Here is a 15,323-nt window from a genome sequence, read left to right on the forward strand (position 1 = left end):
TTACAAATAAGATCTTGTTGTTGCATCGAAAGAGATAAATCTTGACTAATCTGGCTAACGTTGAACTTGGTAACATGAAATGGTTGAATAATTGAAAAATGACCCATAAATCATCAATGATTGCTTCCGTTTTATGTGCAATGTCCTTCACTCTGCATCTCCTTATTATTCTGCAAATGAAAAAGAAGTAATTGCAACCCCTTTTCCCCCCTTACTCAACATAGGGCCCGCCGCTCATGCCCTTTTTGATCTGATTCGATAGGGCTCTGGAGGAGGCCCTTACTTAAAAGGGCTTCAGCCCCAACTGATCTACCATCTCCGTGGACGCTATGTTATCCAAACTCCCAGCATCAACGATTATCTTTGCAGTTGCCAATTCCAACATAGATTTGGAATACAGCCTTCCGTTTTCTCCTCCTTTCTGCTGACGTCGTGCAGCTAGGCGAAGCTGCCCGAATGCTGCACCCTAGATGGCGAAAGTCCAGTAGCTAAAAGCATCACTATCTTAGGCTCTGACTCGACTAGCATGGGGCACGTGGAATCCCGTGTGAATCAGCAAGAACCACCTTGCAAGGCTACATACTCCGTTTTCGCTACTTGTTCTTGAGGAGTGTTCCGGAGAACATAGTGTACGGTGGACCAAAACCCTAAAACGCAAATCAAAGAGCGAGTCTAATGACGTTACGGCAAAAGTATAAGAAAGGTGAGAAGTTAACAATGGTGACAGGTTGTGATTACCCATCAGGTGTACATATAGGTATGGCTGGAATTGATATATGTCTTGTGGGTGATTCTTCATCTATGGTTGTTGATGGACATGATACTACTTTGCCTATTACACTTGATGAAATGCTTGTTCATTGTAGAGTTGTTGCTAGAGGTGCTAAAAGACCTCTTCTTGTTGGTGATTTGCCTTTTGTGACTTATAAGTCTAGTACTAAACAGGTAATAGTTCAATACTTTATTGAGTACTCCTTTTAACCAGGCGTCTCGGCTTCGAGCCCTGGGTACGGAGTCGCCTTTGTTAGAGCCTAGTTTACCCCTGATGAATCCGGATTTAGTCGGGCCCAATGTGGGTGGGAAACCAAAAAAAGAGATCATTACTTTTTTGTGCAATTTTTTCACAAAAAGGTTGAATTCACTTACAATCGGGCGGAGCTAGGATACGGCAAAGGGTTCATCCGAATCCCCTGCGTCAAAAAAAAAAAATATACACTGTATATACAATGTCAATTTTTTTTTTTTTTTTTTATGTATATATATTATGATTGAGGATACGAAATGAGCTTAAATGAAGGAAGTGATTCATATAGCCAACCCTAACTTAATACTGCTTTGCCATTACTTTTTTGAGTGGTAAGTACTACTTTATCCTTAACCAGAGGTCTCGGGCTAGAGCATTGGGTATGGAGTCGCCTTTGTTAGGGAGCTTTTTAGCCCCAATGTGAAACTTTCCGGCACAAATCCGGATTTAGTTGGGTCCCAATGTGGTTACTGGACTGGGTGGGAAACCAAAAACGAAATTCATTCCTTTTTCGTGTAATTTTTTCACCAAAAGGTTGAACACTTTATGTATATATAGTATGATGAGGACATGAAATAAGCTTAAATGAAGAAGTGGAGTTTCATACAACCGACCTCAACTTGTTTCAGACTGAGGCGTATCTGTTGTTGCTGTAAAGTAGATGTTGAATTCCATTGGCTTCTTCATATGTTTACTTCTTTGTATTTTGAGTCCCTTAGTGAAAATTTTGTCTCCACCACTGGGCTACAATCATAGATGATTGTGCAACTATTCAGAGCAAACCTTATATGGTAACTTCAGAATAGAAGAATAACCTGATATGATAGATGAAATTACACGGATAATGTGGAAATGTATATTGTCAATGTAGATAAGTTAAGTGGAACAAGTAATTGTTTGGTGTTCAATTTTAGATGAGAGTTGTTGCTGTGACTGATTTTTATGCTTTTATCGTATCATTGTTGTTTGTTTGGAGTGGTGATAAGTTGGATAAAGAATGAAGAAAAATGAGGAGAAAAAAGAGTTCTTTCGGTGCTTAGGAGAGTCTAGTTCTAATTAGGTGCTGATTTGTTACTCAATGTTGTCCAAGAATTGAAGGTTGAATTGAGCTTTATTATGCCTTTGTTATTTGTGTTATACTATAATGTAATTCCTTGTCATGTGATGTTATGTTGTTTCTTATTCGGAGTGGTGAGAAATTGGATAAAGAATAAAGAGAATAGAGAATGAAGATTATTCTTTTGGTAATCATGGGTCCTGTACTCATTAGGTTATCATCTCTAGCTCAAATTGCCCCAAAACTGACGTCGCTGTTAAATTTTTATGCCTTTATCATTTGCGATATTCAGTTGGTTATGTCTTTGATAATCTAGTTGTCATTTGTTTGAGACATATCCGGTGAATAAATGGGAACCCAAAAACAGTTCTTTTGAACTTCTGATTATAATGTTCAATTGTTCATACGTAGCTCAATTTCAAGAACAGTCATTTGATTGATTTCTAGCTTTTGTTGCACTGTGGTTCATTCATTTTTCTCATGTCATGTAATGTTATGCTAATAATTCTGTTGTCTAATTTAGTTGTAATTTGTTAATCAAAGTAATTTAATCATAATTCTATTGGTTTTATATATATATATATATATAAGTCTATTGGGGTTTCTGTCAGTTGGCTCTTGAGGAAATGAAATTGCTAACTTATGAAGTGAAAAATGTCCAGTTTGATCATTCACTGTTTCTAGTTGAATTGAAGGATGTCGATAATTCTTGCATAGTTAGTTCTTTGTCTCAACTACTATTAACAAATTTTGCTGCTTTGTTGAATATATCACTAGAAATTAAAGCAGATTATATATATAAAGATGAAATTGTAAGTACTCTTGTTTAGGAAGTCAGGGATTCGTCTAAGTTGAGAAACTGCGTTAAAACACAGCCTCTGAAAATGAACTTTTGAATGTATTGTTTCATCAGCCTTATTCAAATGTTTGAGGATGTTGCTAATTAGAGCTCACATTTGCATTCTGATGATTGTTGCTTGCACATATTGGGGCAATGGGTCCTTTCTTGTTAAGTTTTAATGGAATGTGAATGTGTTGGTGTTGTTGTATTATGAGCAGGCAGTTGATACAGCTGTAAGAGTTCTAAAGGAAGGAGGAATGGACGCGATTAAGTTGGAAGGTGGGGCACCATCAAGAATTACAGCAGCTAAAGCTATTGTTGAAGCCGGGATTGCTGTAATAGGGCATGTCGGATTAACACCTCAGGCTATCAGTGTTCTTGGTGGATTTAGACCTCAAGGCAGAAACATTGATAGTGCAGTCAAGGTATATACCTATTAAAAGCTGAATAAGGTATGTCACTCATATGATTAAGGCAATGCATTTATACTTGTCTTTATGAATTTGCAGGTTGTGGAAACTGCCATGGCCTTGCAGGAAGCAGGGTGTTTTTCTGTTGTTTTGGAATGTGTGCCCCCACCTGTGGCTGCAGCAGCAACATCTGCTCTTCAGATCCCCACTATTGGAATTGGTGCTGGGCCTTTCTGCAGTGGTCAGGTTGGTTGAAATCCCTGCAGTTTCTATTATTGTGATGTGGTAATAAGTAATAACTAATAACATGCTTGTTCCATTTTTTTCTTTTTTTAAATGTTCCACATTCTTTTTCACTTATACTAACAACAACAACATACCCAATGTAATCCCACAAGTGGGGTCTGGGAAGGGTGGTGTGGTAATAAAATGCTTTATTCTAATTTTGTTCGGTAGAAACGTTTATCAGTTTGAGGGACCAAAGTTGCTAATTCATAAGAAATTAAACCAGGAGTGCTTGAAAGTAATACTTGTCATGACTCACTGAGAATTGGAAATCCAAAAGTTTAACTCTTGTGGATTCGTTAGGTGATGATTTCTCCAATATCTGATTTTCGTATTTAAAATTATCTTAATTTTTATATACTCTGTTCTTTCCAATGTAAGTGTGCAATTATGGTTAGATACAAATTGAAGAGGAAGTTGAAGTTCTATTGTATTTATATGAAAATGGTACAACTCAAAATAGAAACTTGGACAGTAGGAGTACATGTTTGCAAAACCTTTAGTTTTCTAGAGTTCACGGATTTATATAAAAGATATTGACTCCTGCTGTTGGATAAAGTGTCTGGTGGATCACTGGAAGTAGTTGTGCTATCTATGTTTGTCTCATAACAATAGTATGATTTACATGTGGTGAGAATTAGAAGCCACTTATAGAGGATGATATTCCTACTTCATTTCCTCTGTCACGATATTTGCATGCTTTGTTAATATCTTCACTCTCCGGCAATGTTGCTCGGACTCTTCTAAAATGCCGCCAGATGCGTATCGGATCCTCCAAAAGTAGTGCATTTTTGGAGGATCTGACACGGATACAACAACTTTTTGGAGAGTCAAAGCAAAATAGCTCTCCAGCAGTAGAACAATCATTTGGAGCAATTAGGATTGACAGTTTAAGGTTACTTAATCATTTGTCCTAAAAATTGCAGGTGCTAGTTTATCATGATCTACTTGGAATGATGCAACACCCGCACCACGCCAAGGTTAGTACAACAAATTTTACTCCGAAACCGATTCTCTTTTTCTTACTCTTAGTACTTTTCGTCTGAACTATATTCCATGAACCGATCAAAAACCGTCTAAACCTTTTGCAGGTTACTCCCAAGTTCTGTAAGCAGTTTGGGCAAGTTGGAGATGTTATCAACAAAGCTCTTCTGGAATACAAGGAAGAAGTAACTAATGGTTCATTTCCGGGCTCCACTCACAGCCCATATAAGATAGGTGCAGCTGATATGGATGGTTTCTTAAACGAGTTACACAAGTTGGGTTTCGGCGATGCAGCTTCAGCAGCAGCAGCTGCTGCCGCTGAAAAGATTCAGACAAGCTAATTCGCCTGCATGATCGAGAGGACCAGCAAATTTTTAGTATGCTTGGAGACAACAAGTGCCATTTTCAAGTGTACCTTCTGAATTAGAGTAAGCTATACCTTGCTGCCTCGCACAGGTGGGAAGAGGAGAGTTAAGGTGTTTTTTGTGACTAGAGAAGAGGCCTTCGTTTGTCGGTTAAAATTATAAATCCAGAATTAGAAATAAGAGTTCCTTTTAGAGTAGGCCAAAAGAAGATGGTGATGGTAGCAACACCATTTAGATAATATTGGAAGAAACTGAAAAAAAAACCTTTACAGTAATACAATTTTGTAGGGTTGTCAATGGTACGGTTCGGGCGGTTATTTATAAAATTTATACCATACCAATTTTTCGGTTATTTTATTTAGTATAACCAAAATCAGACTTTTCAAAACCGTCCCATCATCTTTGTTTTTCTTCGGTATTGATGCGGTTCAATTAATTTTCGGTAATTTTTTTAAAACAAAAACTTCATGTAAAAAACACTAGTAAAAGTTAGAACACGATACCATGCATACTCCGGTTAGACTTTGACAAAAACTCTCTAGACATTTTTACTATTTAAAAGGTGATGAATCAAGAAAACGTTAAAGACGAAAAGAAAGAGATTGATTTCACCATGTGTAAAACAATGTTAAGCAAAGACAAAAGATATAATTTAAATCACACAAGTGGGAATAAATTAATCAATATGAGACTCAATAACTGAGTCTACCATGATTCAGAATCAAATAAGAGAAATACAATTTAAATCATATGAGAGGAAAGATATTCAATATCTTGTAATTTGCTATCCAAAATCTTTCGAATGCCTTGTCGCTTACATGTTACCAATCAAGATCCTAGAACTAATTTAGTTTTAATATACAGAAGTAGTATAATATGTTTCAGTGTTAGGACTTCTTCTTTTTTTTTGGGGGGGAAGGGGATTACAACGTGGGGATTCGAACCCTCACCAACAAGGTGAAAGTTCAGGTAGTCAACCAACTGAGCTACTAAATCCCTACAAAAAAATATCGCCCACCCCTTGGGTGTTAATTATATAGCTTGATCATATTTTATTATTTTTTTAGCTTAATATATAAGATATCATATAAATATATTCGGTATTTTTTCGGTTTATTTTTATAAAAATAAAAACCAACCTAATTATTCGGTCGGTTATAAATTTATATAAAAACCGTCAGTTTTCTTAAAAACAACCTAAAAATCGGTTCGGTTCGGTTCGGTCGGTTAAGTCGGTTTTTTTAAAAGCCATTGACACCCCTACAATTTTTCAAGAGAGAGAAGTCATTCTGCAGTTTACATGAGGTGAAATGTCTAATCCAATTGATTAGATTTATTTTGAGACTTTGAATGATGTCTTGTTGTAATACTTTTAACAGATGGTTGCATTGGAATTCCTAGAATTCTTTGTAGACTGTAGTAGATAAATTATACTTGAGATGCTCTCTAGTCTCAGGTTGTTAACATGGCAATTGATCCTGTAATTGTTTGTTCTGGCATTTGAGTCAATTATGGGTTGCCTCAGGGCTTTGGTCTAACATTGAGAGCACAGCGTATGATGGGTGGATTAGGCGCACATCATGGATTTGAACCTGTTACATAGAAAGTAAGTATGGTATTTAAGCAAGAGCGCAATGCGTGATGTACGGATTAGGCTCGTTTTATGAATTCAAACCTTATTGCATACAGAGAAGAGTAGAAAGGTGGACTTCTTGTTACCGATTTTCAAATCATGCACCATTGACTCTCGGGGATTTTCCAGATATTAAAAGAATTATGAGTTGTGGGCTGATCTTGATCAAGTATGCTCTGTCAAATATACATGAACCAAAAAAGAAATAAGCAAATTTCTCTCCTTTCTTATATGTGAACTTTTGTTATTTTGCATCCTCTTGATGTCTTCAATAAATATTTTTACTTTATTTAAAAACCCTTTATAATGGACTACAAAATTATCCCAAATCCTTGACAACTATTTAATTAATAGAGATAAATGTGCATGTGCTTTATTTGATCCATAATATATGGTCAAGATTTTCAGATGAGCAATCAACTCGCTATAAATCTCAACCTAATGTGATACTCCCCTTACTTATTTATACTCCCTCTGTCCAAAAAGATTGACACTTTTCGCTTTTCGAGAGTCAAACTTTTTAATTTTGACGGTGTGATTTAACATAAAATCTTTTATTTTTTCGAAATAAAATTTACATATTTGAAAATTAAGTAAAAAGTACTACAAATTACCATAATTAATAATTTAAAATATTTAAAAAATATATGAAAAAATTACGGTCAAAGAACAACTCGTTTGACTCTCGAAAAGCGAAAAGTGTCAAATCTTTTTGGAACGGAGGGAGTAGTAAGTTATTTGGTTATCACTTTAAGAAAAGTTAATTGATTGTCTCCATAACTAGTAGTAGTTACAATGATAATATAGATTTAGCTAATATGATAGTTTATGAGAAAGATTTATAATAACACAAAAAACAGTACTCCCCACAATCCATTTTTGCTAAATTAAATCATAATGCTCCATAAACTTCCCATGGAAGCATCAGAGCTCAAAGTTAACAATATTTCAATTAGTCAAAAGCCACTAAGAGAATTTAAAACTAGTATTCCCTTAAGCTTCAAATCCGCTCGAGGAATGATCTCATATGCTCATTTACAATTGGAATAAAAGAAAATTGCCTCTATGTAGATCTCCTGTGTTATTTCTACAGATCTCTCTATGTTATTTTTTACTGATCTCCTGTGAAAAGGGCAAATAACTAAAATAACATTTGTAATGGACAACAAAACCAAATATTCCACAAAGGCAATTGGATAAAAAATGATGAATGTCATTACTCATTGCGACAAAATTCACAGAAATCATCGGGAAGTCTCTTACATAAGCAAAAATCTATTCTTCTTTCTAGCGTTTCCAATCTTCTCTCAAAAGTCAATACTCCAACATGCATAGTCCTAACATCAACTTGTGCAACCTTAGCACAAGATCGAAGTAATATGTAATAATCAGCATGCACAGCGTAAAGAAAAGCCCCGTCTCTCTTTCTAGCGTATCTGATGTAGCCGTCTTTCTTCTTCACATTTTTCCTCGGTGGTATATAAACAAATCGATTCTCTTTCATATCCTCTTTCAGCTGGCTCAACGCCGTTTCCTCCAAGCCGCATTGTGAGCAATTAACAGCATTTGAATCACCATCATCCCTTGACATTTTGCATTTGCATCCGTCATCCCTAAAGTTCTCCCTTTCTTTCCGTCTGCTGCTGCAGCCATGTCTGGATCCGCTATGGTGAAAACCGTTACAAGTGTGGGAGTCTGTTTTCCCATTTTCTGATGCTTTGCCAGCCTTATTTAAAAGTGAAACAAAATTCAACTATTAAACATTAAACAAAAAGATAAGTATAGGAATCCCCAGGAAGAAAAAGAAGAAGAAGCTAGGTGAAAGCTCAACATACCAAACGGGTAAAAACGACAGTGATGCAGGCAAAGTCAGTTAATAAGTACACTAACTACAAATTATGTTACTTCAACAGAACTCCGTATTTATGCTTGTTTAGGTGGTTCAACATAATTTACCGCGTTAACTCAATATTTCAGCATTGATTTAATCCGTTGGGGTTAGCTAGGTGATGCCTGGAAATGTGAAACACACACTTAACAGCTGGTAGGGGCAGAGTCATCAGGAGCAGGGAAAGACTTGTCTCAATGGGTTAGTTGGTTGTTGACGAATGGAAAGGATGGGAGAAAAACCCAGGAAAAGGAAAAGAATAAGCAATCTGCTAGAGGCACCTTCCTATGCCTTGCCAAAGAAAGTCAAGAAGATCGGGACACAAGGTGGTTGTTGCTCTAGCAACTGCAGAAGCAGACTCCGTAAAAAAGTTGTGTGCATCTAAGAAATGGAATGTCACCTTTGTGTATCTTGTGGACAGTTGGGACCGATAGAAACCACAGATGTTTTTAGGATAAAACACAAAAATCCTTATCTTTTTGTAAAGTTTCAGTTTTTGCAGAACCTGTACTGGTGCAATGTAAATTCTGTAGACGATCCTAACTTATTAGTACTCATAGACTCTCCTAAAGGCTCCCCGGGAGAATCTACTCACACTTCTGTATTTCTAATTCTATGCACGGGCTTAATACTATCTTTTGTTAATAAATCAGTACCTCAATTGTCCTACAAAGAAAACAAATCACCTCCATGTGGTCCAAGGTTGAGTCTTCAGTTTGGTAGGTTCTTTCTGAATAAGCAAATAATTAACATCCTAAGACAACATACAGCTCAAACTATTCTGAGATGTTGGACAGGACTAGGACTAGAGCACAGCAAAATTGCAATGTACCAAAATGCTATCACTGACCACTGGCCTTGGAAGTCAATCTGGGAGATCAAACTTCCACCCAAAGTCATTTGCTTCAGCTGGACTGCAATCTATGAAGCCTGTTTAACCCTGGACAACCTAGCTAGAAGGAAGATTCAGATTGTGGACAGATGCTATATGTGTCAAAGAGCAGCAGAATCACATAGCCACCCGTTCTTGCAGTGCCCTGTAGGCTGTAGCAGCAGATTTATGGATCGTGTTTCTCACACGTTTTGGTCTTCAGACGGGTAATACCAAACACTATCAGCGAAGTTTTTGATACCTGCAGCCATTTTTTGGAGTATCTGGAATGAAACGAATAGAAGATGTTTCGGTGGACTATCAACTAGCCAACTTAAGCTCAAAGCTAGAAGTCCTATGTATTTATAAAGTTGGGATTTTTTTGTCCCCGACGGATTCCCCTGATAGCTTTTTGAATTTGGAGCTGGTAGTATTAATTCTGTACTAGGGCTAGTATACTTTTGTCACACCTTTTCTACCTAATTATGCATCTTCTGGAAGCAAGCAATGAAATCAATTACTTCTCAGAAAAGAATCAGGTAAAAAAGAACAGACTAGCTGTAAAAACAAATATATCCTAATCAAAAAATAATAATATAGATTTCCACCCGTCAAAGGTAGAGGTAAGGTCTGCGTACACTCTACCCTCCCTAGAACCCACCTGGTGGAATTATACTGAGTATGTTGTTGTTGTTGTTGTTGTTGTTAGATTTCCAACTAATTCTCCGTGTTATTTAAGTTTTCCAAGTCCAACAGAGCCAAATTAACTTAATCTGGGCAGATATGTCAGTAAGGTAAGACTTGCTGATTATTTGAAGGTCGTTGATACTTGATAGGTACAACCATCCTATCACATATTGACGAGGTTTTACGGATGTGGGGGAGAGATCTTAAAAATCAATCTTAATCACGGGGAAAGTAGAATACCTTATGGCTTTGATAGAAGTCCCATAAATCTTCTATTATCCTTTCTTCTTCATGATCGTCATAAGCAGGCTCTAGTCCAGCAAAAACCACATCTTTGCAGTACAGAAGATAAGATTGTAAATCTTTTGAAAAATCTGTTAAACAAGAAAAGAAAACATAACTCAAACAAGAAAAGAAAGTATAATTCAAACGAGTCACAAGTGGTGCAACTTATAGCCCCATGCTATAACATGTATCCAGAATTAATGTAATGCCTTGTAATAATTACCATATGTATCACTGAGCTCACTGTATTTTTCTTCAAGAATCTTCAAGAGTTTCAAAGCATCAAAATTGGATTTATTCATATCTGATGTACTATCATGAGGATCTGGATCACATGAAGAAGAATCGTCTTCATCCGTAGACACTAAATTATTGGAACGAGATGAAATCAATTCCCATTTTCCGCCATTTAGGTCATAAAGAATCCTCATTGTCACAATCAGTATAGACATCACGCAAACACGAGACGGCAGCCTGAGCTTGTTATCTGATAAATACAACTCCGGAGGCATAGACCACTCATACACTTGGCATGCCTGAGGAATAATTTTCTCAACAGGAAGCGATAAGTGCTTGAGATAACGGGAAGCTATAGCATGGAAGTTGACTGAAGGCAATTCCAAGCCTATTTTCCTGGCGATGGAGGCAGCAAGGGACTCTAACTTTTGCAAGGTAATAGTTTTGATAGGCCTGAACATGCGACTGGTACTGATAGGGCAGGACCTTGAAGGAGGTCCCAGCTGCTTTTCTATTTCAAGAAAAGCCGAAAAATATGGGAGCTTTCCTTCTAACGTCCACTTCAATATGTCTGTTGGCAAGATTGCTTCCCTTGACACGTGACAGACAAGAAAAGAGATAGCCAAAGAACAAGGTAACGGAATCATGCTGCTCAAAGATTTATGCCATATGGTTACTGCCCGCTTTCCAAGTAAATTGTGAGGTTCTGTTTTATTGCTTCCAGTTGGCTGAGAAAGTTCTATTTCACCTGCAATAAATACCGGAATTAGGGCCTTAAAAAAGGAAAGGTGAGTATAGGAAGGAAAATCAACCAGCAGAATATCATGTAGTTTCACACCCAACTGATTTCTCTTACTGAAGACATATAGAGAACTTAACAAACCCACTCTGCCAGAGCACATGATTTAGATGTTTGTCATAAATTCGCCCACCTATCATGGACCGAAGATAAGAGAGGACAGAACATCTCGCTCCTTCATGCTATATAAATTTAATCGAAAGCAAGGGACCAACAGAACATCTTGCTCCTTCATGCTATATAAATTTAATCGAAAGCAAAGGACCAACACACTAGAAGAACATTTCATTCGGCACATGATTTCCCATTAGGACCCAAGTAGCTATGCTGAATTAGTAGTCTTGCACTTCAAAAGTTGTGTCTCAATATAATGCAAGTGACAACAAGCGTAGCGACTTAGGTCAAACGCGCAATGCTAGCTGAAATTCATTGATAACCCTTCAGCTTCCATGACTAATTAACGGTTGTTAACAAATCATAGAGAAACAAGAACTGAATGAAAATATCCTGATTTACATCCCTTGTGTATATAAAAATAATCAAAATAATACCTTGAGTTTGAGACTCTGATTCGTGAATGACATTGTCCGCCCACTCATCATTCATAATCTTTTCATGTGCCAAGAGTCTCAACCAAATAGGCCCAACAAGCCCAACGATCAGAGGGCTTACGTTAAATTTCTCCACCAGAGCTTTGCACTGCAATTGGATCATAACTTGTACCCCCATAATGTACCTTAACCGGATACCTGAATAATAGTCTTTATAAGTCAAAGAGATTTGAGACGATCCAAAATCACTAGGCTCAGCAGGCACCACTCCATCATCTCCATTATGCTCGTCATAGTCATCTTGGGTTTCCAAATGCTGGGAGAGTTTTACCTGAGATAGGGGTTCAGGTTGACTGACGTTAGTATATTTACGGCGCTGACTGGCAGAGTATATTCCCTCTGGATTGAATAGGTCATCCTCATCAACACCAGTGTCAATGATGTCATTCACTTGAGAGCCACAACGAGTGCAATAGAAGAATCCATCACCACCATCATCAAAGGATTTATTAGAACAAACCTCACAGAACCTTCGAGTATTCTCTGTCATTCTAATTAATTGTACAGGTAATTGATCAAAACCTCTGCATTAAACCACTAGCCATTTAGTCGAGTCGCACCAGGTCAAATCAAGGAGGTTAAGATGTTCAATTCATTAAAATTCGATCTTGCTCAAGACACTAGCAGGTCAAGGAAATCAACACTTGTTTTTGACAAAAACGGAAAGAATTTAACCTAACTTTCAAAATATGACCAGAAAGAGACATTTAATATCCATTTTCAATTCTCCTACCTCTATCTCTATTTTCCTGTAATATGAAGCTATCACAAGGACAGATACATGGCCATTACTTTTGCTACAAACGGACATGCGCTATACACCTACTTGTATAAAAATAACAAACACCAAAGCTCAAGCAAAGTTCTTTTCCATCCAAATTACCTCTCTCTTTATTGCAATACATATTTATGTTCATCAATAACTTAAAAATTAAAGTCTTTATGTCGCACACCTAGCATAATTTTCAAACCCAGCCAGCTCAAGTGCTTAACTCAATTTACACAGCAACATCAACATTTACAAGGCAAAGTGGTTCTAAATATTCGGCAACAGAAATTTTTTTCAAAGAGACCAAAAACCCAAACCCCTCCTCCTCCAACAATGACCCGTTTGGCCATGATAATTATTCACTTTTTTTCCGGATTTTTTTTTCACTTTATTTGAAAATCAGCATTTAGCTATGAAAATTCCAAATACAAGTTGTTGTATTTGGAATTTGGAAAACACCTTTTCAGCACATTCAGACAACCAACTTCTTTTTTTTTTTTTTTTCTTGCAAACACTATAACCAAACACAACTCCATCTTCAAAAATTCCAAATAAAATGAAAATTATTTGGTCACCATGACTGAAAATTGGGAAAAATAATTTTTTTTTTTTTTTTTTTTAAATCCACTTTAAAGAGACAATAATCATGAACTCAAGAACACAGTTTAATTTTCATGTGCTAAACTCAGGTCCCAATTTCAAGAATCAATTTTTCCGCAACCCAACCCCCCCCCCCCCAACCCCACCCCACCAAAAAACGCACAAAATTTATTTTTTTAAAAAAAATAAAAAAAGGAACTTGATAAGCACAATTATCAAATTAAACTTTTGATAAATTTTTTTTTCCTAACATAATTATCAATTCAATGTAACCAATACAATCTTAGGTAGTAAGCACTCACAGAATTAAAATACAGAATATAATTAAAAAACACAAAGCTGAAACATGCAATATTTCTTTACGGAGTAGAGGTCAATATAATTAAATAACACAAAGGCAAGGTATATTAGTTAACGAACATAAAATGTAATTTTTTTTGAGAGTACAAAATCTCTGATATATATATATATATATATATCTTTACGGAGTAGAGGTCAATACTGGTTTTTTTTTTTTTTTTTTGGTTAGGGTACAAAGGTAAATATGATCATAAAGTTATATGACGAAGGTAAATATTATGTTAAAAAGGTATAAAGAAAGATAAAATGTAATTTTTTTTTGAGAGTACATAAATCTGACCCTTTTTCGTAATCATAGTTGGTGCTTCGAGTAGATGATAAATATGACTTATATAACTAGTTGGAGTAGGTTTAAAACAATGAACCCCTTAAATATATTTCTGAATAATTTAAAAAAAGATAATTTTGATATTTATCAATTATTAAAACTTGAATGGTTAGATCCGATAGAACTATAAAAATTAAAATTTTAACCACAAACATCAGAAAAGTCGTGTCAAATTCAAAAAGTCACGACATCTAAATTGCACTACACACAAAAAATAGCATAAAAAGTAAAAAAAAAAAAAAAAAAAAAAAAAAAAAGCACCCATCGACGGACACATCCGGTCGTCAAAACTTTTTCACTCGAAGATACTTTAAAGTGACCGCTCCATTTAAACACTTGGATGGTCATTCCTATTCCACTTAGACATTTTTTGCAGATTATCGGAGCAAAACCAATACAAAGGCGCCACCTCATTGCACATCTAACCCGTCCAAAAGCTCCAATTTTTAATGGTCAAAACTCACGAATTTACAAATTAGTGAATTTACAATTAAAATGAGTTGGCACAATTTAAATGAGCTAAGACAATTTAATTGGCCACTTAATCCAAGAGAGACGCAGTATTGGTTTGCTCCAATAACGATGTAAAAAGTTCCTAAGTGGAATAGGAATGGCCTACCTGAAGTGTCTAAATGGAACAAGGGTCACTTTAGGTACTCAAGTGAAAGAAGTGGACGATCACAGGTGTTTGTCGATGGGTTTGGCAAAAAAAAAAAAATGCACCTCAAACAATTGTACCAAGTACAAAACAAGACAGCAGAAATTATAGAGAAAAAAAAATCACTTTTATATACGAGTTCTCATTAAATCTTTTTTATTTTCATAAATCTAATTAAATATATCAAAATTACTTATTGATATATTTAAGAGATTATTTTAAATTTATTCGTAAATATAATGGACCCTTTTTGTCCCTTTCCCTTCGTACTTTATTTAGTAGAACATGGGTGTAATAATCTTTCTTTTCTTTTTCTTCTGAATATTCTTTTGGGTGAAGAAGGCAAGGAGAAAGCAGTTAAACGGGTTAGTAGTAGAAGTATTAATTAAATGGTATGTTGTGTTGAATATAAATGGGTCAAAATAAATCTGAATTAATAGAGGAGTGGATTAATCCACTTAAAAGTTATCTGAGCTGAGGTAAGTTGTCAAGATGAATTAAAAACATTATTCATAATCTAATTCACTCAACTCTAATCAAATTTCACTTTCTTTACTTATTTTCTTATAATTCATTAATAACCAAATAGAACTGATAAAAAAAAATGTATTTCTTTGTTATGACTTTTTAT

The 15,323-nt window shown here is 35.8% G+C and overlaps 2 protein-coding genes across 4 annotated transcripts in view; one reads left to right on the forward strand and one right to left on the reverse strand.

Annotated features, from left to right (window-relative positions):
- Positions 1-5,292, forward strand: part of LOC132065573 (3-methyl-2-oxobutanoate hydroxymethyltransferase 1, mitochondrial-like) — a 61,231-nt gene extending 55,939 nt beyond the window's left edge. For 2 of the 3 annotated variants that reach the window (XM_059459018.1, XM_059459017.1), the window contains exons 2-6: positions 728-945; positions 3,141-3,347; positions 3,432-3,578; positions 4,544-4,597; positions 4,709-5,292. In XM_059459018.1, the coding sequence (XP_059315001.1) occupies positions 728-945; positions 3,141-3,347; positions 3,432-3,578; positions 4,544-4,597; positions 4,709-4,942 (860 nt within the window). In that variant the 3' untranslated portion in view covers positions 4,943-5,292. Of the gene's footprint in view, positions 1-621; positions 946-3,140; positions 3,348-3,431; positions 3,579-4,543; positions 4,598-4,708 lie in introns of those variants that run through there. The other variant, XM_059459016.1, reaches the window with a different exon arrangement.
- A 2,499-nt stretch (positions 5,293-7,791) lies between these two features.
- On the reverse strand, positions 7,792-12,467 carry LOC132065576 (TATA box-binding protein-associated factor RNA polymerase I subunit B-like). Its single transcript, XM_059459021.1, has 4 exons — positions 11,918-12,467; positions 10,554-11,315; positions 10,286-10,419; positions 7,792-8,325 (listed from the first exon to the last, which is right to left on the reverse strand). The coding sequence occupies exons 1-4, from the start codon at positions 12,465-12,467 to the stop codon at positions 7,816-7,818; spliced, it is 1,956 nt and encodes a 651-aa protein (XP_059315004.1). The 3' UTR covers positions 7,792-7,815.
- Between the last annotated feature and the right edge of the window lie 2,856 nt (positions 12,468-15,323).

The sequence above is a fragment of the Lycium ferocissimum genome, chromosome 7 (genome assembly GCF_029784015.1).
Source record: "Lycium ferocissimum isolate CSIRO_LF1 chromosome 7, AGI_CSIRO_Lferr_CH_V1, whole genome shotgun sequence".
Lineage (NCBI taxonomy): Eukaryota > Viridiplantae > Streptophyta > Magnoliopsida > Solanales > Solanaceae > Lycium > Lycium ferocissimum.